Source organism: Elaeis guineensis, chromosome 3, assembly GCF_000442705.2.
Source record: "Elaeis guineensis isolate ETL-2024a chromosome 3, EG11, whole genome shotgun sequence".
Classification (NCBI taxonomy): domain Eukaryota; kingdom Viridiplantae; phylum Streptophyta; class Magnoliopsida; order Arecales; family Arecaceae; genus Elaeis; species Elaeis guineensis.
This window is the reverse complement of record NC_025995.2, coordinates 1,854,119-1,876,595: the sequence shown is the minus strand read 5'-3', so window position 1 is coordinate 1,876,595 and position 22,477 is coordinate 1,854,119. Positions and strand designations below refer to the sequence as shown.

The window sequence follows — 22,477 nt, the reverse complement described above, 5'->3', positions numbered from 1 at the left end:
TTCCGTTCGGTGCGTCGCTCGCTGCTGGGAGCATTCGCTCTCTCCTCCTCCCCCCCCCCCCCCCCTCCTCCTCCTCCTCCTCCTCCCTCTCCTTCTCTCTCTCTCTCTCTCTCTCGGTTCCCGTCCACGGCGCCTCCGCCCTCCTCCACGGCGCCTCCGCCCCCTCCACCCGCCCATCCATGACTATGATGACCCCTCCCCCTCTCGATGTACGTATGTCCATGTCTTGTTCCTTACTCTTTTCTCTCGATCTTTGTTGATTTCGTACGCTGACGGACCTGTTCCATCTCGCTTGGCGATCTCCTGATCGTGCTCTCCGTTCGGTTCTCCGCCCTTCTTTTGCGGCGATTTTGATCGTTGTCTAGGGTTTCGTGCCAGGTTGGGCCAGGTGAACGGGGGGTCGATCGGTATCCATTGCCCCAGGGGTCGATTCTAGGGTTTCGATTAGGTTGTCTAGGCGGCGCGGGTTTGCTGGATCTGAGCTCTGATTTTGTGCTTTGGCTTTTGCAGCAGGAGGACGACGAGATGCTGGTCCCTCACCCTGAGTTCGCTGACGGTCCCCAGCCAATGGAAGGTAAGCCCTGATCCTGGTTCGCTGCGAGTCGAGCTCTTGTTGGATCCGAATTGATTGTTTGTTATGTGCGGTTTTGGTGTAAAATTAGCTTTTTTATACTGTTTTTTCTTTGATTTGCATGCGTTCGAGTTCTAGGGTTTTGATTCGTATCTCTGTTTTTATTGTCTTTTGCATTAGCAGTAGCTCAAACCGAAACTGCTACTACTGCTGAGAACCAGCAAGTGGAGGATCCTCCATCGTCCAGGTTCACATGGACCATCGATAATTTCTCGAGGCTGAACACCAAGAAGCACTACTCCGACATCTTTATTGTAGGAGGCTACAAATGGTATGTGGATCTTTCTCGTGACCTTCATAGTGCTTAATTCATCGTGAGGGTTGATAAAAAAATCTGAATTTTCTGTTGTCTATGACAGGCGGGTGCTGATTTTCCCAAAGGGGAACAACGTAGACCACTTGTCTATGTACCTGGATGTTGCGGATTCAGCAACCCTGCCATATGGCTGGAGCAGATATGCGCAGTTCAGCCTGGCTGTGATTAATCAAATTCACAACAAATATACAATCCGAAAAGGTCTCTTTCTGATAAGCAGTGTTTTTTTTCCCGTGAGAAATGGTTTTCTTTAAATTCACATTGGTTACTTGTTCACTCTGGAAGTTTCCATCTTCTAAGCCACAGAATTGCACACACATTTACTGTCCTGAAGTAATTATGTGAATTGTTATGTTCTGTTGTCCGACCGTGATGGGGCCATCTCTTTAATGCAACGCGCATATGCAAAAAGTTGTTTAAACTGCACTTTGTTTAACCATTATTCTCCACAAAATTTCTTGCTAGCTCATCATTTGCCAACTTGGTGAACAAGTAAAGAAAGCAAGCAACCGGGGGCAAGAGAAATCTCTTTAGATTAATTATCAAGGCGTGTTACTGTTTAAAACTTACAACTGAGCTTGTTGGTTGGCTGCACTGACCAGCTTTGTGTTTAATTTTACTCATTCCTTTTACACATGCAGTACTTTGTTGAGCTTTATATGAAAACTAGATTATCGATGTGCTATGCATGTGCTTAGATGCCACAGTCCTCCTGAGAATCGTGGAAATGTGGAGACCCAATGTTTGACCTTTCAGTTATATAGTAGAATACACGTTAGTTCTCCATGCACTCTCGTTATCTTAACTTGCATTGGAATTTGGCATCAATTTGGTTACCTTTTTTTCCCCACTAATTATATGCATGCTTGTATTTATGAAATTCCAAGCTATGTTGCTGCGACTTTTGCTTTTTCTTATGGTTGCAATGCGCTTAATGCTCCTACCAAACACATATTGATGACATGGCTTGCCTCTTTGTATATTTTCTAATTGGACTTGGGTTGTCATAGTGTTTGGAATTTACATCTGCGCTGTTACTCTAGTCCAGTTGGGAACATCTTCAAAAAATAATGATACTTAGCCAGATAAGCTTATTTGTTTGATCATTGGACATGACGTAGTCTTTATATTTTCGTGTGCAGACACCCAACACCAATTTAATGCACGGGAAAGTGATTGGGGATTCACATCATTCATGCCTCTAAGTGAAGTTTATGACCCAACTAGAGGATATCTTGTAAATGATACTCTTGTTGTTGAAGCCGAGGTTGCCGTTCGCAGGGTGGTTGATTACTGGACCTATGACTCCAAAAAGGAAACAGGTTATGTTGGCCTCAAAAATCAAGGAGCTACTTGTTACATGAATTCTCTTCTCCAAACTTTGTACCATATTCCATACTTTAGGAAGGTATGAATTCAAGCCTTATGCTTCCACACTTTGCTTGCATTATGTTTTTCCTTATTAAGAAAGGTTCTTTTTCTGAGCTTCTTCAGGCTGTGTACCATATGCCTACAACTGAAAATGACATGCCGTCGGGAAGCATTCCCTTGGCTCTGCAGAGTCTGTTTTATAAGCTTCAGTACAGTGACAGCAGTGTTGCTACAAAAGAGCTAACCAAGTCTTTTGGATGGGATACATATGATTCTTTTATGCAGCATGATGTGCAAGAACTCAATAGGGTTCTTTGTGAGAAATTGGAAGATAAGATGAAGGTTTGGCATCTGTACTAGGCTATTGCACATCACTACCGTTGTGTACCTGCTAATTGATTATGTTTTGATCTCAGGGAACTGTTGTGGAGGGCACAATACAACAGTTATTTGAGGGCCATCATATGAATTATATCGAGTGCATTAATGTTGACTACAAATCTAGCAGGAAGGAATCTTTTTATGGTAAATAGATATTGAATAAATTGATGATTTCAATTTTTAAACATTTAAACTGCATATGTGCATAGATGTAGTAAATGGACTATATCTTTTGTAGATCTTCAGCTTGATGTCAAAGGTTGTCGGGATGTTTATGCTTCTTTTGATAAATATGTTGAAGTCGAGCGTCTTGAAGGAGACAATAAGTATCATGCAGAACAGTATGGTCTACAGGTTTGTTGGTTTATGTCTAATTATTTTGGAATTGGGATTGTGATAGGAAGTCTTGTTCTCCATTTTGCCTTGGATTAGCTTTTAAGGTCATACTTCCATCCTTTCTATACTTTGGATCCTGTAGAGTGGATGGGCTGATAAGATTGATGAAAACTAATAGATATATATTTTTCTACCAAAGGGAAATATCTAAACCATGTAGTTGAGCTTCGTATAATGATTTTGTATGTGAGATGGTGAACTCTTGCAATTTTCTTGGTTTTCTTGGCTTATGGGCTTTCTTGGTTGAAATTCAAATTATTATGGAGACTTTATCTTAGTGTTGGGTTTGTTGTACTCATCATTAATCAATAAAAAGCTTAAAATGAGAACTTTCTAAATCTGAACCTGCTTGGTCTTCCTTGACAAGGATATCCTTAATTTTTAGCCAAAAAAAAAAAAAAAAAATCAAGTCTTCTCTTTGCATAATAACATAGCCTTTTTCACAACATACTGAAGATGATTGCTTTTTAGTGATTTGTTTCGATATAATGCTCTTGTATTTTATAGCTTCTAGGACTCTCTTTAACTTTTTCCTTTTTCAAGCTTGTGGTTTTGGTTTCTAATTCTCTCTTTCATACATATTCTCGCTACTCCCTATAATCATGTGATTATGCTTTCTGAATTTAGTTGATAGGCGCAAAGCAGCGGGCTAGCCTTTTTCGGTATAATTGAATTTAATGTTGATTGTGCAACAACATCCTGACAAGCACCTGTGCCTACACATGAATTGAGTTTTTTTTTTTTGGGTTAAATCTTTAATTTGACTCTGATATCTTAGTTGTCTTGGTTGATGACTGATATTGAGATGAATTGAGCTGTTGACTTCTTATGATGACAGAAGACGGAGATTTAAAGTATGGTGTGTACATTTGCTGATATATACCGACCAAGTTATTAAAACATCAGCCAACATAGTAGGCACAACATTAGCTGATGCTTTATGCATGAATTTTAGTCATTAGTAATAAAGAATGCATGTAGTCAAAATGAAGAATAATCTCCCTGAACAGCGGTATCATTTTCTACTGATATCCTGGGGTACAAAAATGGATATTGGCTGACATAATGGAGGCAAATTTTTTATCCATATCATGTCAATGAGTCATTATGCTGATATAGATTAAACCATGGCATAAGCAAATATATAGATAAATGTCATACTACATTATTTACATGAACTAGATTGAATGACTTGAAAATTTGTCATTTGAACATCTATTGGTACAAGAACTTGCAGTCCAGTTGTTTCAACTATTTGCTGTATATGCCATACATGAACAAGAATGCAAGGCTATAAGTATGAAATCAAATTTGTTCTCTCACACAGTTAAATTTGTAGTCTTTACACTTTCTTAAAAATTAAAAAAAAAACCCAGTCGTATTCCTTATTTTTATCTTTCTTCAGTAATATGTTGCTACAGTATGTTAAATTCTTCTTGTGTAATTGAATATCATAAAATCTTGAATTTTGCTTGAAGTTGAATCTTTTTTCCTGTCTATTTCAGGATGCTAAGAAAGGTGTTCTTTTCATTGACTTTCCCCCTGTTTTGCAACTTCAGTTGAAACGCTTTGAATATGATTTCATGCGGGACACCATGGTCAAGGTTGTTATTATCAAAATTCTCATGATTATCTTCGTTTGGGCACCTTTGCACTTGATTGTGATCTATTTCGCTTGAAACACATGTTTCATATTGTTTGGGATGCTTCATGATTTCTTCTAAATGTGAACAAGTCTGAATGCTTAGTCAGATATGAAGGGAGTGGGAAGATTGTAATCATCTTGTTGGTCACCTTTATTTCTTTTTTAATTGCTATTGCCATGTTTTGCATTACTTATCTTTTGCAACATCGTGCATTGTGAATATTCATGCAAGTCTTAGGCCGTATGAAGCCATTACCTCTCTATTGCTAGTGGAAACAATGAAAGCCTCATGCTCATCTTTTTAGACAAGAAAAAAAAAAGGGAAAACAAAAGGCATGCAACATAAGCATCTTGCTATAATGGATATGCCTCAGGTTATATCGCCTCAGCCATGAGTTGCAAGGTGTTTTTGGAGAGCTTTGCTTTGAGGCATGAGGCAAGGTAATGCAGTATTCCATGGAGCCTTTTTGATAGTCTTACCCTATGTTCTTGCACTGTTTTTAGTTGAGATGTTGATTATGATTAACATGAAGTTTTCATGTGCAATCAAGGCATGAATCTATTTTCCCCAAGCATAGAAGGTAGTTTGCATCATGCAGATGTTTAGAAGTTCAAATTTGTGAATGGCCACTTGACAAATTAAGTTTACCAGATGAAGTGTCGGTTAGGTTGATGAACTTAGAAGCATGATCGCTATGATTATACTGTGTTTTCCATTATTTAAAAAAAAAATAAAGAAAATCTGCTGTGTGCGAAGGAACCAACACTTTTTGTGTTCCTGAGATGCTAACGAATGGCAGAAAGCCTTCTTTACAGTGGCTGTTTAGACATTAGCTACATCTGGGCTTCCAATTGTTTCGAGCAGTTGCATACATTTTTATTGTGAAAGCTTCTCCATTTGCTTTGTTGTAGTAATAGCATAAATTGCTTATTAAATAATGTAATATGAGTATGAAATGCTTGCATTTTCCTATTCTCATTGCCATTGTAGCATTTTGCTAAAGTTTAATGGTAATTATATGATAGCGCTGCTGATGGTTTGAACTGCTGGATGGCTGGTGTAGTGGTTACACATCTTACTCCTTATAGGATTGAGCAGGCCTGGGACATGGATCATATATAAAAAGAACATCTGGTCCATGAAACTGTCTTTATTTGGTCTATTTTAATTTTGTATAGTCGACCTTTTTCCTTGAAAGCTTGGCTTGCCAATTATCTTTTAGATTTTTACTCTCATTGATTGATCATTGAACTGTCGTATATATGTTGGTGCAGATAAATGACCGATACGAGTTCCCACTGCAACTAGACCTTGATAGGGATAATGGGAAATATCTTTCTCCAGAAGCGGACAGAAGTGTCCGCAACCTTTATACTCTGCACAGGTAAACTTTTTGGAGATTACTATCTGTTAGACACAATCATAAAGTCATGCATCTCTCTCCACTGTTAATGCTATAAGTATGGATCTAATGACCACAATCATGCCTAATATGGTCCCCATATTAGATCCAAAGTTACATGTAGTCACACCCATATGTAAATACATTGATTTCTTTTGCTTTGCATATGAATAGATGTTGCAACAAAGACAAGCTGCTGTGATATTTAGTATTCAACTAATATGTTTTGCAATTATGCTTATATTGCAGTCATATGTAAAGTTTCTCATATGACATTCAACTCATATTACTTTTCCTACCAAAAAAAGGTGTTACAACATAATACCGAACTGACTGCTGAATGGAGCCACGTTCGGTAGCGGTACTCTTTTGAGTTTGTTCTGACTACTACATTTGTTAAAAAAACTGTTTAGATGTCTAAACAACTGTTAAAGATTTTAGCTGCAGTGTGCATGAGTCTTTTGCCCAATGAACCGTGGTCTTTACATAGTGTTCTTGTGCTTTTCATGAGCTTATGTTTGTGTTGATTAAGGAATTCTGGTGAGAAATGGTGGCAGGACGTTATGGTGGAAGTTTTTTCACAATAAGAAATTTGGCTAAGAAGGAACATATCTAGTTGTGCATACTGCTGCAATAAACAAGCGGCATGCTTAACTAAATATTATGAAGAACCCACCCTGGCATTTTACACAAGTATCTCCAAGGTACCTAGATCTATTTTTGACGTTGACTGGCAATTGGTTCTTTTTGTGGGAAGAGCATTGTCTATTTGTGTTACAAAATAACAAACTTGGATGTGGGATTTTTCTCATCTTTCAACCTCTTGCATGAAAGCACTATACCCATTGGGTGGTATAAATCACAGTTACTGTGTCAGTTTATGTGGGAGGCCATGTATTCCGAGTTTTGTCATGCATTCTTGGTGACTTGTGTCATAGCCATGTGCTATTTGACATTTGACTTTTTTAAGCCCAAATTTAGTTGACTACTTAAACAGGCACCGGGCTATTTAAAGTCTGCTTAATTCACAGTAAGACTGGGTGCCATCTTGACAGCCTTGGTCACTTCTATCCATCAAAGTAACAGATAAAGAATTGATTGGTGGTAATGTTGCTATATAGATGCATTAATTCATGACATAATCGGGATAAGGAATTCTCTCATTATAAATGTTATATTGGTGGATAGGGAAGAACTCATGAGAGAGAGTGTGTTCAGAAAATACTCAAAAATGCTGAAGTTTTGAATGGTATAGTGTGTCATGGATTGTGTTTAATGCATAATTGTGTATTTTTTTGCTCAGTTTATATTTGCCTACTCTGATCATTTTGTGCACCATTAAAATTTAATGGTTCCAATATATTATTTGTTGTGAAATGTTGCTTGCTTGACTTTTCACTATTGGCATAATGAGTTATTCTGGTCTACAGCATTCAGGTCATCTGCATGTTGCTGTGCTATTACCTCATTTTCTGTTATTTGACTATTGAAAATGCATGCTAACTCTGTTTCATGCAGTGTTCTTGTTCATAGCGGTGGGGTGCATGGTGGACATTACTATGCTTTTATTCGACCAACTCTCTCTGATCAGTGGTATGTGGCTTGTCCCTGTCACCCTTGTTGTTTCATATGCCTAGAATACTGTTAATGAGCCTTGTGTAAAGTTCCTGAGAGCAGATTTCACAGAGAGATACTGTCAGTTATATTCTGAATTCTTCAATGGTTCACCTTATGTTGGTCACTGATAAAAGCTTCAACAGATTCCTTCTCTTTTCTGTATTAAACATGCACTTTCTGGCTTGCATATGTAACATGAAAATATCTTTGATTAGGTGTGATCTTTTTCTGTTAGATTATGTGCAGGCTTAGCAGTATCCTTTGCCTCCTTTTGTTTCTTATAACTTATTAATAAAAATGGAAAATTTTTAGGCACCCTTTCTTGATTGGTGTCTCCCTTCAAACACTCCTCTTTTGAATAGACATAAGTTGCATGCATCCATGAAAAGGAGGAGCCTTTATTGTTGGTATCATCGTGCATTATATTCCAGGGTGTGAACATGACCTGAAGTCAGTAATTGAGAATTCTTTTTCTCTAGGTTTAAATTTGATGATGAGCGGGTAACAAAAGAAGATATCAAGAGGGCACTAGAGGAGCAGTATGGTGGTGAGGAAGAGGTGATTCGTTTTACCACCACAGACTTAAGCAATTTTTTATGTTTCTTGTATCATTCTGACTTTTTTCCCCTTCCCGCCTCATTACAGTTGCCACAGACAAATCCTGGCTTCAATAACACCCCATTTAAATTTACAAAGTATTCAAATGCATACATGCTTGTTTATATTCGGGAGAGCGACAAGGAGAAAATAATATGTAATGTGGATGAGAAAGACATTGCGGAACACCTCAGAGTATGATAATTGCAGAGTTTATTAATTCTTGAATTGTTTCATTACTTTGAAGGATATCGCGTAATATATAATATATTTCTTCAGATAAGATTGAAGAAAGAACAAGAGGAGAAGGAGCACAAGAAGAAGGAAAAGGCTGAGGCTCACCTTTATACCATCATAAAGGTGTGATATGTCTTAGCTGACTTTTATGATTGACATATATTATCATCTGTGCTTTTATTGGTTATCAATAAGCCTTTCTGAATGTGTTTAGGTTGCTCGAGATGAAGATTTAGCTGAACAGATAGGCAGGGATATATATTTTGACCTGGTGGACCATGATAAAGTTCGCAGCTTTCGTATTCAGAAACAATTGCCTTTCAATGTTTTCAAGGTAATGTTTTCCTGTAATTGCTGCGTTAAATTGAGTAAGTATGCTGGTGCTGGTTTATCAGTCCTCGATTACTGCATAAGCAAAAGTTGGTAATAAGTTTTTACTACCAGCATGCAGAGGACCAGTGCATTTTGTCGTGATTTGACTATGTCCTTTTAACAATTTTTCGCTCTTTCAATATTGAAATGTTGATGGGTTTGCTAAGTGGATGAGTTTGGATAACGTAGCTGCATTTTAGGTTGAATGGTTGATATATAGGATTATGTCTTCTTTTAAGATAATAACTATGTTGCTTGTTATAACATTTCGAACCTGTAAAAGATATGGTGTTTTTTTTTTTTTTTTTGAATTTATAACCATTTGACTGGTTATTCCAACCTTTTTTAGAATTTCAAGCCCACGATTATGGGATTCTTGTTTTGGTTGGTAACTCTCTTTATTCAAGATTATCTACATTCTGATTGTCCAGCTTCAATTAATTACAAGGCAAACAAGCAATTGAAGTTTAAGTTTTGGTTGCATTGCTGACTTACAATTTTGGATGCTTTGTTCCCTTTTTCTGGTTCTGGCTTAAATGATGGGTCATAAACTACAATATAAACAAAGTACAACGGGTAAAAATTACAAGAGAAACATTTGGTGCATGCTCAAATTAATATTGACTAATGGAGCATTTAGGAATGCACTAATTCTAGATCGCAGTATGCTATTAATTGGGCATATAGGTGGTAATTGAGACAGATAATATCAGATACACAAGAAAAGCTCACAAACCCTGAGAAAAATATGTATCTTCGTTGATTTTCAAGAAATAAATTACTTTGTTGTCATTTGATTTAGACAAAAGCAAGTGTATGTTGTGTGAGAAAATATTTTTGATTTAACAAGTCTTGTTACTCTTAATGGACAAGTCTTGTTACTCTTAATGGACGTGAAGGCTTTGAATGGTTAACAGTGAAATCTCAATCAAATGTATTTAGTGTGAGACAAAATAGTTTCAACTGAACCTGTCATACTGTTGTACTCATACAGTTGAACAATGCATATGTTTGTGTCAATGATTTAATATCCACCTTGTAGCCCTAGATCTTACTTTCTGCCATCATTTGCATGACTTTGATTTCCATAATAAAGTTCTCAGTCCTTTCCAGTGAACTCATGGACCTGGAGTTTCTTGTATATTTTTGTTATGTTTTGGTTTTTTTTCTTGGGGGGTGGGGGAGGTAACTGGTATATTTTTGTTGGAACATTGCTGTGCAGTCTTCATGTCTTAGACTCTTAGTTCTTATACTCATACTTTCTGGTGGAATTTTTAATTCAACATCCAAATGATGCACAGGAGGAGGTGGCGAAAGAATTTGGTATCCCGGTTCAATTTCAGCGTTTTTGGTTGTGGGCCAAGAGGCAAAATCATACATACCGTCCCAACAGGCCATTGAGCCCTCAAGAAGAAGCACAATCTGTAAGTAATTTCTTGCTACTTTCTTTTTGTTTGCTGGTATAGGGGCATCTGCATTGCACATGTAAAATATAGAAAATATTATCTATTTAAAAATAATAATTTCCCTTTATTCAAATATAAGAAAAATAATTTGCAAATATATTTATTTCATGCATCTTTGATGTAATTTATGAATCCAAGTGAATGTAAAAGTGTAAAATGAATGAGAATCAGCTCGATTAGTTCGTTAAGCATTCTTATGCATCATTAGGCATTTGCATGTGAACTTTTATAGTACAGTTCATATACATAATCATTTTTTATTAATTATGCTTTTATTTTATATACTCCCACATAAACAAAATATCTATAGTAGGTTATTTAAGGCATAGTAATAATGAATACTGAAAGTGATAAAGTAATGGTATAAACTAATTATCACTATTTATAATATTAATATTAAAATTTGAATTATAAAAAATATTCAGCGCATGCATAACATGGCTCCACATTTGCTCATGAGTTCTTATATGAAAGCTAAATGGTTATCATATGTTCTTGTAGCTTTGTGAGGTGTTGTTGATTTGACTCTACTGTAACAATTCCCAACCTTAATAAACATATCAACTCATTAATCCTTTTCTAAGAGAGAGAAATAATAGAGGTGCAAATCTGTAGTTAGATATTTATGTTTCTTTGTCAGAACAATAAAATGTTACTGGATTAGGAGATCATTATTTACAATTGTTCATAGTGGCTTGAATGTGCACCATACATGCCAACCTCTAGTATCCATGAACAGTGAGGTTATAAATTGATAGTCTATATTCGCTCTTTTAATTGATGATTAGAATAGATAAAAGTAGAAAAACTAATAAACTGTATGTTTATCATATTCACTAAAAATTGCCATGATGTATTTATATCCATCCATTTAATGCCACTGTTTCTGGATTATATAATAGGCCTAAAAATAACAGCCATTGTGATGGCTCAGGAGGTCTCTCAGTATGGGGCGTAACACAATAACTGAATTTTAGTAACTGTTGTAATTTAGCTAAAACTTTATTTGAGTAGCCATTATATAAAATAAAAGATGTAGCGATTGATTGATATTTCAATGCTTATTATGGGAAAAATAATATTTTCATTTCATATAAGTAAAATAATATTTTAAAACTAAAATATTCATAGCATTTTTTTATTTTTGGGATTGATGACATCATCATGTAGTTATTTGTTATTATTAACATTGTTCTCCTGTATAACAGTTTATGTGCATTCTTTTTTATTATTATTATTTGGGGTGGATTGCATAATCATGTAATTGTTTATTATTATGAGCCATTATTTTGAGGATAATGGTATATATGTCCTTTTTTTATAATATTATTTCTCTCAGAAACCTGGCATTGCCCGGACTTGAACCAGAGATCTTCAGTGTGTTATAGTGAGATGATAACCAACTACATCATGACACCCTACATGGTGATATGATTGCCAACTACACCCAGAATGGAAAAAGAAAAAGAAAAACAACTGCCCCACCTTAACTGGACTGAAATTCGAATGTTAGATTAGGAATCGAGAAGGGAATACTCGCTTCCTCCTCTTAGTACAGGGTAATAGATCTTTGTGCAAGAAATATTCCCTCATCAGGTGAGCATCCTGTATACATGCTGATTTTTGTTGTGGCTGCATAAGGTGTTATGAGCCCACTTGCAACTAATTTATGGTGGCTTGCAGTGTATGAGATATCCGTTACGTATATTGTCTTTGTTCAATAAATCTTGTTGTCAGCACAGATTATTTTTGTTACATATAGTTTCTATTAAATGTCACTCTATATTTGCGACTCAAGACTGTATTCTCTGGTGGTTTATTCTTCTGTTTGTCGGTTAGAATTTGGTTATTATGTTTAGCATATTAGCATTCTAAGATTTGAATGGCTCTGGAAACCCACATGCATGGTGGATGTGCTATAATGTTTTTGGCATCACCAGTCATTCATCGCACACTATGTGCACTAATACTCAGATCAGTTTGTGGATGGTGACCAATCTTGCAATTGAAATCTATCTACTTTTGCAATAATACACTTTGGGATTTTAGTTTGTAATGGTTCCTGGCAACAGGATTTGCATTTTGGAGGTTTATTATGACACTGTACCCATCAAGAGGCAATCATTTATTCAATTGGTTTTCTTTTCTTTTTTTGTGTATAACATGTTGTGGTATCTGCTTATCTCTTTTTTTAGCCTGCTTTCTCTGCTTTGTAGGGATACAATATAATGGTGCATCTTGTTTATTCAAGTGGTTTTTGTATTTTTTTCTTGTTTTGCTCTTCTTTCAATGTGATACATTATAATCTCTTTCTTCTTTATGTTTTATTCATGCTTCATGTTTCTATGTGTGTGTTTTCTTTTTTTTTTTTCTTTTTTTCTTTTGGTGGGGTCATTGGGGGGAGGGGGCGCTGGGGGCTCATTAATCAGCAATTTGGCATCTTACCACTCTCCATTTCTCTGTAGGTTGGACAATTAAGGGAGGTATCCAACAAGGCACATAATGCTGAACTTAAGCTGTTTTTGGAAGTTGAGCTTGGACTGGTAACCTTATTTATTGCTTCTTTGTTTACTTCTCTAATTGTCTATTTTCCATATAATACATAAGATAATGACACACTTCAGCCACCTAACCATCTGCATTTTTTTTCTTTTTATTGTTTAGGATTTGCGTCCTCTTCCTCCACCTGATAAGACCAAAGAGGACATACTACTTTTTTTCAAGCTTTATGACCCTGAGAAGGAGGAACTTCGGTATTCATTGATTTCTTTCCCTGCCATTAATTTCATAATGTGTTTTACATTTTGCCTTCACCTTTTAAAACAAAAAAAAATTATAAACACAGATATGTGGGGAGGCTTTTTGTGAAGGCGTTAGGAAAGCCATCAGACATACTGACGAAATTGAATGAACTGGCTGGTTTTTCACCTAATGAAGAAATTGAACTTTACGAGGTTTGTATTACATCCATTATAAAAATTAATTAATTTAAATTTCTCATATACTGCCTGTGTTCTTATAATGTATACATATGTAAATGCACCACCAAGATATAATGACAAGTGTGTAGTCCAACTTTATATATTACACTTTCTGTTAAATCTGTTATAGAGAACTTTTTAGCATTTTACCATTGATATAAATTAAGATCCATGCCCATTAGCTATTGAATTTACACGTGGCTAGTGCTTGATCACTCCAAAAGGGCACCACTTTGTTGGTATGAATATCGATGCATATCAATGGTCAAAAAATTGTTAACTCGTAAACTGAAAATTTTAGCAAGAAGTGTATAGTCCAATTCAAATAGTTTTGTGTGTGTTAACCTTATTCTCTTTAATGTTGTCCAGGAAATAAAGTTTGAGCCAACTGTTATGTGCGAGCACATAGACAAAAGACTTACATTCCGCTCGAGCCAGGTTTGTCTAGGACGTGGATATAATCATTAGAAAAGATGCTGTTCATAAAGTGTGCCACTGGCTGTTGACTTTTGTTTTCTTCTTGTAGCTTGAAGATGGTGACATCATCTGCTACCTGAAATCTCCTGCAATAGATAGTGATGACCAATTCCGTTATCCTGATGTTCCTTCTTTTCTAGAATATGTTCACAATCGACAGGTATCTTTTGCTGAGACATAATTTTATACATCAATGAGCCAACTTTTAGTTCATTGGTGTTCCTAAGCCTAGTTTACTCTTTGGTCACGTTTATGTATATCTGAGTTGTCTTATTGTTATTTATTAAAATCTCAAAGTGGGTGGCAGAAGAATTGTGACATCTTTAACTCTAATATTAGGTGCATTTGGAGCTGATTGCTAACAAATATAATGAAATATACTCAGAAATGCATTCTTTTGGTTATTTTGGTAGAAACAACACCTTTATTTTTATTTTCTAAGTAAGTTATCTGAATTTTTTTTTCTGCCACTGTTCAGAAGATAATTTTGGAGCTCAAAAATGAGCAAAGGTTGTGGTATTGCATGAACTTGTAAATTATCTGCCCTTATATGTATGTATGCTTTATAGTGCGTGCTTTGTTCAACTTGCCTAGCTTTTCTTAGGCTGATGGACATAAAACTAGAGCTTAGGTGTTTGTTTCAGTTTCACCTTACAATGAGGAAATACAAATAGCTGCTAATGTCACTCTTTGCTGGCGAGTCTCCTACCTCTGGATGGATCTAATTAATTAAGGACATTTTATGGACAACAAATGTAAAGATATAAGGTATAGCACGAATTTATTTCGGGATTTCATGCTTGTGACCGATTCTTTGATTATCCTTACTCTTGCTAAACAGAATTCTGGTTTTTAGACCTTGGGGCAACTAACTATTGAAATTTTGATAACTACAAGCTTGCTGGCAATAACATGGGCAACTGATTAATGCTTCGTAGAACTTGTTAATTTGTCTGACAGATACCGCTCTTTGGAGACTTCCTAGGTTCCCAGTTTGCAAAATGTAATTGTGATTTTGTTAATTGTGAATTTTAACAAAATCAGTGTTCATGGGTGACTAAAATGCATGATGTATATACACTTTTCTGCTCCGAAATGTAAAATCTTTTATCTATTTCTGGTACTTACAAGTGTAAGTGAGTAAATCACCCAAAGTGCCAGCACTTTCTCTCTCATGATTTGGCTAGAATAATCGAATTGATGTTCTTTTATCATGACATTCATGTTCTAAATTTTACTAGGAATTTAATGATTTGATATATGGATATTTTAGTTAGTTTAGCTAATAATTTACATCCTCTCTTACAAATTATTCTTAGTCTTACCATCTGGTACCTTTTATAGGGCTGTTGATGGGTTTGGTGCTTCTGAATATTGCTCAAGAACTAGTTTGATGTTTACAATTATCCCCTCTGGGTGAATTTCAAAGGAAAAAGAAAAGAGTGGGGGTTGGGAAAGGATGTTGACAGTTAGTGAAGACTGCCACGTGACATATATGTAAATTGAGAAGTGAGAGAGCTAAGATGGTGGCATCACCTTGTTGTATATAGAAATTTATGTGAAGTATTACTTGTTATATGGAGTGAGTAAACATACATATAGATCAATACTTAGTGATAGTATGATCATGAGTTGAGTTCAAGTGTTACTAAGAATCTAGGAATTCTCTGTGACCTTAGACAGGGACACTAATCCTTCTGCTTCATGAGGGAAGGAAAAACAATATGGGTTGATCAGATTTTGTATAGAATATTTTTTTTCTTGCTTCCTTTCTTTCATAATATATTTTCTTCAATAATTAACAAAAAAATATAATTATTATGAAAGATTAATTGTCTGCAGTTCTTATTTCAGTTGGTTTGTAAAATTGGCCATGATTTGTCTTTTCATTTTCTCTTATTTTATTTAGTTGTCTTCTACCTTTACGTGCTGGACTGCTGCCAAGCTTACATTTCCAATATATTAGATAATTTCATGACCCTGAATACTTTGATGGAATTTGCTATTTGGCTTCTGGTTATACACTGAAATTGGTCCCTTAATGTGTTTCTGAACCTTCATGTCTAAGCCTTTTATCATGTCAATAGGTTGTGCATTTTCGGTCTTTAGAGAAGCCAAAGGAGGACGATTTTTGTTTGGAACTGTAAGCAATCAAGACCTACTACTTTTACATTTATGAAGTTTTTATGATTAAATTCACTTGTTTTAATTCAATATCCTGATTGGTGGTTTCCTTGTTCTGTTCTAAAGGTCAAAGCTTCATACTTATGATGATGTTGTAGAAAGAGTTGCTCACCAGCTTGGTCTGGATGATCCATCAAAAATTCGGCTTACATCTCATAACTGTTACTCTCAGCAGCCTAAACCTCAACCTATCAAGTACCGGGGTGTAGAGCATCTCTCAGACATGCTGGTCCACTACAACCAGGTCTTTGATCTACTTGAATACTTCTTGCTTTTTGCTACAGCTGAATTTATGTAAATGTTGATGTTGAAGTGAGGGCCTAATGCATGCTGGTTTATTTATGACAGACTTCTGACATATTGTATTATGAAGTGTTGGACATCCCTCTGCCAGAATTGCAAGGTTTAAAAACTCTTAAAGTTGCATTCCATCATGCCACGAAGGATGAGGTAATTTGCTGCTCATGGCTATCTTTGTATTTTTGATTATGCTTCACCTAATCTTCCTTAAAACCTGTTGATTTTCAGGTTGTAATTCATAGTATTAGACTGCCAAAAAACAGCACAGTGGCTGATGTGATTAATGACCTGAAAACAAAGGTGACACATGCAATTATTGCACAGTTTTTTTGCCTTCTTTTTGCTCTTATGGGAATTGGGGTTCTTATTCTCATTATTCTAGTGATAGTATTCTTATGTAGTATTATATTGGTCAACTAACCTTATTCTAGCCAGTGAAAGCTTTCCAATATGCATGGATATACTTCACAGTTGCACTTGTATCATATTTGTTCTCATGTTAGCTTTGATGAACATTTGCTTCCCATTTGACTTTGTTTCTGTACAGGTCGAACTCTCCCATCCTAATGCTGAACTCCGGTTGCTAGAGGTCTTCTATCACAAGATCTACAAGGTAGTGTGGTGGCCTCCTAAACAAGTTCCATAAAGTGCTATTCCATTTTAATACACCTGTATATTCTTACACATTGCTTAGCTCTTTCCTAAATTGGCTATAATTCTGTAACCCTGAGAGTCCTATAGAGAACTGGGAGAGTTGGAAACTAGTCTAATTGACATTTTATGTTTGTAGTTCCTCCCTGGGTTATACCATTTTAACAGACCTGTATATTCTTACACATTATTTAGATGTTATAAATCAGCTATAATTCTGCTGATCCTGAGAGTCTGATAGAGAACTGGAAGAGTTGGAAATTAGACTGACATTTTATGTTGGTAGTTACTCCCTCACATTTTATGTTCCAGATGAATAATATTTTAACCTTGATACTCAGCCATATGGTTATTCAAATTATCTTCAAGCATTTGAGATTGGAGTGGTACAATGATAAGTTTGTTAGTTTTTAACGTAAAAGCCGCCTGATCATGCTCGTATCTCTTCCTTGTAGATCTTTCCACCTAATGAAAAGATAGAAAACATAAATGATCAGTACTGGACATTGCGTGCAGAGGAGGTAAGTCGTAAGTCACTATTCTGAGTTTGTTGTTGAACCATACTTCCTTGTTAAAATATAATTTACCTTTGGATAATATTCTGGATTAGCTACTGCCATGGATAGGCAGTCTTTTTGACCAGAGGATAATTTCATTCATGATACAGCTGTTATCTGAGTAATTATATCAATTTTGTTTTAATTTATATTTTTGCTCATGCTGACAGATTCCGGAGGAAGAGAAGAACCTTGGTCCCCATGATCGCTTAATTCATGTTTATCACTTCATGAAAGATCCAAATCAGAATCAGATGGTGAGGATTTGAAATTTTTTGTATTGCTTGTTTATTGCTTTTTGGTTAATATTTAGATAGAGAAACAAGTGGTTGAGGATTTCAAGGAAATTTTGTTACCCATAGTTTTTAAACAGTAAACAACAAACATGGTTGCCCTCTGCCAATATTTTGAGACAAATATCTTTAGGGGGGAAACCTTGCATTTCGATCTGTTTTCATATAAATATTGGTTATAAACGTTCTCTGTTACATCAGCTGTTTCTGATTTGGGGGACACGTCCTTTTTTCAATCTTAGCAGCACCCACCCAAATGCTTCTTTCCTTCCTATCTGTTATAAGATCAATTATATTTGTTCCTAGGCTTAGCTTTACCAGCATGATAAGGACAATTTTGTTGTTCATTTTAACAGCAGGTTCAGAACTTTGGGGAGCCTTTCTTTTTGGTTATTCATGAAGGTGAAACTTTAGCTGAGGTGAAAGCACGGATCCAGAAAAAACTTCAGGTTCCTGATGATGAGTTCTCTAAGGTAACTTCCATCACTATTTTAAATTCTATTTTTAGTGCGTTCTAACCTTTTCTTTAAAACTTTTGCATCGTGGTAGTTTAGTTTTCTTCAGAACAAAATCCTACAGCCTTGTCGCATGCCCCATTACTAGAAGAGATCTCACTCATTATCCTTGTTAAAATTTGTTCCTGTGGAGCTATTTTTTTTCCTTGTTTTTTATTTAAGAAAATGACAACCCTATGCTTGCACTTGTTATCTGCTTCATTATTTTTCAGCTTTATTGCATATGGTGCTCTTTCTTTCCTATCTACTTAAGTGCCAGAAGGGCATGTCATAGCACCTAATTCGTTGCCAATGGCTGTCTTGTTCTGGCTTTGAGCTTTATGTTGGGTCTCTCTCATGAATTAAATTGTTGAAGGGCAAGTGTTAGTCTGCAACGTACTCTTTGCAACATCAGTTAAATTCTCCCTGAGGGAGGAGGTAATGCTATTCAAAATTTTGCACTCTTTAAAACTGTGGTGGGCAAAAAAAAAAAAAAAAAGAAAAAAGAAAAACCTTTGGAGGCTCAGCTAAATTGGTGTTACTAAAAATTGATTATAATTTGAAACCTGGTAGGGCTTAGCTAACTAGATTGCAAGCAGGAATGATGCTATAGATTACTTTACCCTTTGTACTATACATGGAAAAAATGGAACTTTAATTGTTGAGAACAATTAATTGCAAATTTTTGTACTGGCAAACGGGTTAAGAACTTTGTGCATAATGATTTGTCATAGAATATAATGCAGCTGACTTCGGCCAACTTTATGCCTCAGTGTATGCATCATAACCGAAAGATATTTTTTCACATAGAAAGAACAAAGGAAAAGCTTTTAGTCTGAATTTCTGCGTCATTTAAGAGATTGTGCATTTGTTTCTTTCATTATGGTGCCCTGCAAATAGAAGTTGCTGGTGTATGCTGATTTTAGTAAGTTTTCATTTGCTCAGTGGAAGTTTGCATTTTTGTCACTGGGTCGCCCCGAGTACCTTCAGGACTCAGATATTGTGTCCAGTCGTTTTCAGGTATGTATTATCTATTATAATTAATTTAGCTTCCTTTATTCTGTTCTAAAGACTAGTGTCTTATATTCCTCTTTATCTTTTGTTTATTATATAGCGAAGAGATGTCTATGGAGCTTGGGAGCAGTACCTTGGATTGGAGCACTCGGACACTGCTCCAAAAAGGGCTTACACAGCAAATCAGGTAGACTGCTTCCGTTTATGATGATACATCATGAGTTCGTGTTGTCTTCCTAACTAATTGAATTCACCTCTAAGAGATTACGAAAACTTCATATTTGCCTTTTATGCTTGGAATTATTATCATCACTTGTTTTGCAGCAAAACTTCTTCGGATTCATTTTGATTCCAAATTTGGTGGTGAAAAAGCAATATAGTATGATTCTGATTCCCATGATTTTTCTTGACCTCTGCAGAATCGCCACACATTTGAGAAGCCAGTGAAAATCTACAACTAGTGGTCCATCAACCCCCCCTTATGGGATATTTATCCTGAACATATGCCATTGGGTCTGCGTGTACCAATTGAAAACAGGAGAGGATGAAATATGGATCGTTAATTACAAAGCAGCAGCTAAGAGGTGGGGTTGCAATATTCCTGGTTTGTTGAATTTGTTGCTGTTGTTGTTCATTCAGTTGCTGATTGATGGGGAAGTCTGTTGGACTGCATGATTACGATACTGCCCATTTTGGGTTTTCCTCTGTTTTTATCATGTCCCCCCCACTATGATAGAGGTTGCCTTTATTTCCAGTGTAATTTAGTACATAAAAAAGATTTTGAATTAGGGCATGTATACAGGGTATAGTTGGTTCCGACTCTTCCGTTGTTTATTCTTGCATTGCCGTCTATCTTTATTCTGTTTCTTTTAGTTAGGGAAAATGGGGATTGTATAATGTGGTGATTGTTATTTAATGCCTTCTGAGTCTCTCAGTTGTTGTGTAAAAGAAACAACTGCCTTCTCTTCTTGAATTCAAATGTTGGCCTGTACGGGCCGTTTATCTTTGTCTAATTATTTCTTGTGCTGGAGAGCATTTTCCCGTTCTCTTGAATTTAACATTTTTTTCCCTTTATTTTTTGGTAGAAAAGATAGCTGAAACTTGTATTATTAACGGGGGGCACATCCCAAGTGCAGCAGCACCAGAGTTAAAATCAAAAGACAGGACAGCAGTAACAAAGCGACAATGCACGAAACCCAAAACCCCTAAAAGCTGAACTGTAAAGCCCATTGTGAGGTAGAAAGCAGTGCCCGAAAATAAGTAGACGACTTTGTAAAGCTTGCTCCATGTAAAATTGGACACGTGATGCTCTGTATACCATCGGCAGTAGTCTGAGAAGCAATATAATCAGCAGCAGTATGGTAATAACTTGGTGAGAACTAGGTAGTGGTCTTGCACGGTAGTTAAGAAGATTAAAGCAGATGATAAACAACAACCAACCCTCATATGCAACGAAGCAATAGCCCAGTTCGATAGCACATGAACCAAAGAGCATAAATGGTAAAGCAGGCCCCACAACAATAGGTTGATCTGAGCTAATAACGTATAAATGGGTATCAGGCAACAGCTTGACAGGAATTATATAATAGCAGCACAAAGAGCCGGAACAGATGTAAAGCTTGACAGACACAGCATGCAATAACAGGAATTATATAATAGAAGCACAAAGAACCAGTAACAAAGTAATGGAACAAAGATCCCAAACGAAAATGAAGCATATCAGCCGAATAGCAGAGATGAACTCAGGCCATAGAGAGATATCGGCCAACTGCATGACCATGCTAATCTCCAACATAATTATCAACTGCACATCAGCCATATGAAACATACTGCTGACATTGTTTCCAAGGAAATAAAACTTCATAAGCATCAGCCTCCAACAAAGATGCAAAAAAAAAAGCGCCATCAACATCAACCTAATGTGCCTACTGAAAGGACCCATGTAACGCTTTGTGAGCAACATAATCAACAGCTTGATTAGCTTCATGGGGGACGGGACACCTTGAAGGAAGAAGCACCTATTTTCTATAGAAGCAAATCATGCACTAAAAGAGCATACTTAGGTGTACTATTAGATGGAGACTATAGCCATAATATAACAGTAGCTGAATCTCCTTCCAGCCAAATGTTTCTGAAGCTCAAATACTGCAATTGCTGTTTGAAGCTCAGCCACTGGAACTGATGAATGCAATATTTTCTTACCTCCTACTCTTAATAGATAGAGCCATTAGAATCCCTAATCACACAACAGTAGCACTATCTGAAGATAGAGGAGCATCAAAATTTACTTTAAGCACTCCAAAGAGAAAGGGTACCCACAACAGAAAAAAATAATGATAAGGAAGAACACAATTAGAATTAAAAATACCCCAGCACCTTGACAAAGCACGAAAAAATGTAGTTTGTAAAGTAGGATAAAAGATAAAAATCAAAGCAATAGCATTCCTGATAACTTGAACAGAAGTTTGGCAACTTTTGTGGAAAATCTTTTCATTTCTTACCATCCATAGCAACCACACTATATACACCACAATGGATCTATTCCATTCCTCCATCATGGTGGTAGACACATAGTCCACCCAAGCCAGCAAAGTAGTCGGAACAAAATCCACTCGACACATGACATAAAAAGTTCCAACAATGCACCGCGAAAAAGCAATACAATAAATCATGTGAATATCCTCCTGTTGTTGCAAGCAAATATCAAAAAACCATTGATGAGCAACAATAATATCTTTTTGAGGAAAACATTATAGAGAAGTTGGTCACATAACAATTTCTACCAAAAATATTTTTCTGTAGGGTGAACATTTAACTTCCAAAGCCAATTAATTCTGTGTCAAAGCTTAGGGGTAGCTAGTGGATGATATAACACATACAAAACACTTAGTGCAACTGAATTGCCCTTAGTAAAGGCCTAGGATAGCTGATCAAAGCAAGGTCTCCGAGGAATATGGATTAACTGTATTTGAGTCATCATTTTAGTATAACAGAAAAGAGCAAAGTACTATCCTACTTTTGAGATCTTATACCTTCGGTCGATAAATAATCAATATTGAGAAAGGTGGGTTGAGTAGCTTAGATGCGAGGAAGT

The 22,477-nt window shown here is 36.1% G+C and overlaps 1 protein-coding gene across 16 annotated transcripts; it reads left to right on the top strand.

Annotated features, from left to right (window-relative positions):
* Window positions 1-49: 49 nt before the first annotated feature.
* LOC105042399 (ubiquitin C-terminal hydrolase 12) lies at window positions 50-20,396 on the top strand. Of its 16 annotated transcripts, none has more exons than XM_010919591.4 (32): window positions 90-209; window positions 511-574; window positions 755-902; window positions 991-1,148; window positions 2,090-2,355; window positions 2,442-2,660; window positions 2,735-2,843; window positions 2,938-3,053; window positions 4,601-4,699; window positions 6,016-6,125; window positions 7,662-7,736; window positions 8,240-8,318; window positions 8,406-8,552; window positions 8,637-8,717; window positions 8,809-8,928; window positions 10,268-10,390; window positions 12,898-12,975; window positions 13,097-13,185; window positions 13,278-13,386; window positions 13,783-13,851; window positions 13,940-14,050; window positions 15,978-16,033; window positions 16,141-16,318; window positions 16,423-16,524; window positions 16,603-16,674; window positions 16,922-16,987; window positions 17,481-17,546; window positions 17,753-17,839; window positions 18,235-18,348; window positions 19,315-19,389; window positions 19,484-19,570; window positions 19,803-20,396. In XM_010919591.4, exons 1-32 carry the CDS (start codon window positions 180-182, stop codon window positions 19,842-19,844), a joined length of 3,345 nt encoding a protein of 1,114 aa, XP_010917893.1. In that variant the 5' UTR covers window positions 90-179; the 3' UTR covers window positions 19,845-20,396. The 16 variants fall into 16 exon arrangements, 14 of the variants coding, with proteins under 14 accessions (XP_010917889.1, XP_073109610.1, XP_010917893.1 ...); XM_010919589.4 differs by having other exon boundaries at window positions 18,232-18,348; XM_073253515.1 differs by having other exon boundaries at window positions 92-209; window positions 752-902.
* Window positions 20,397-22,477: the final 2,081 nt, after the last annotated feature.

What these genes read in the sequence shown, in the direction of transcription:
- LOC105042399 (XM_073253508.1), top strand. Translation starts at nt 180, where the DNA reads ATGACTATGATGACCCCTCCCCCTCTCGAT. An exon ending in ACCTTTATACCATCATAAAG is followed by an intron (nt 8,718 to 8,808) that starts GTGTGATATGTC and finishes GAATGTGTTTAG; the next exon opens with GTTGCTCGAGATGAAGATTT. An exon ending in GACGATTTTTGTTTGGAACT is followed by an intron (nt 16,034 to 16,140) that starts GTAAGCAATCAA and finishes TCTGTTCTAAAG; the next exon opens with GTCAAAGCTTCATACTTATG.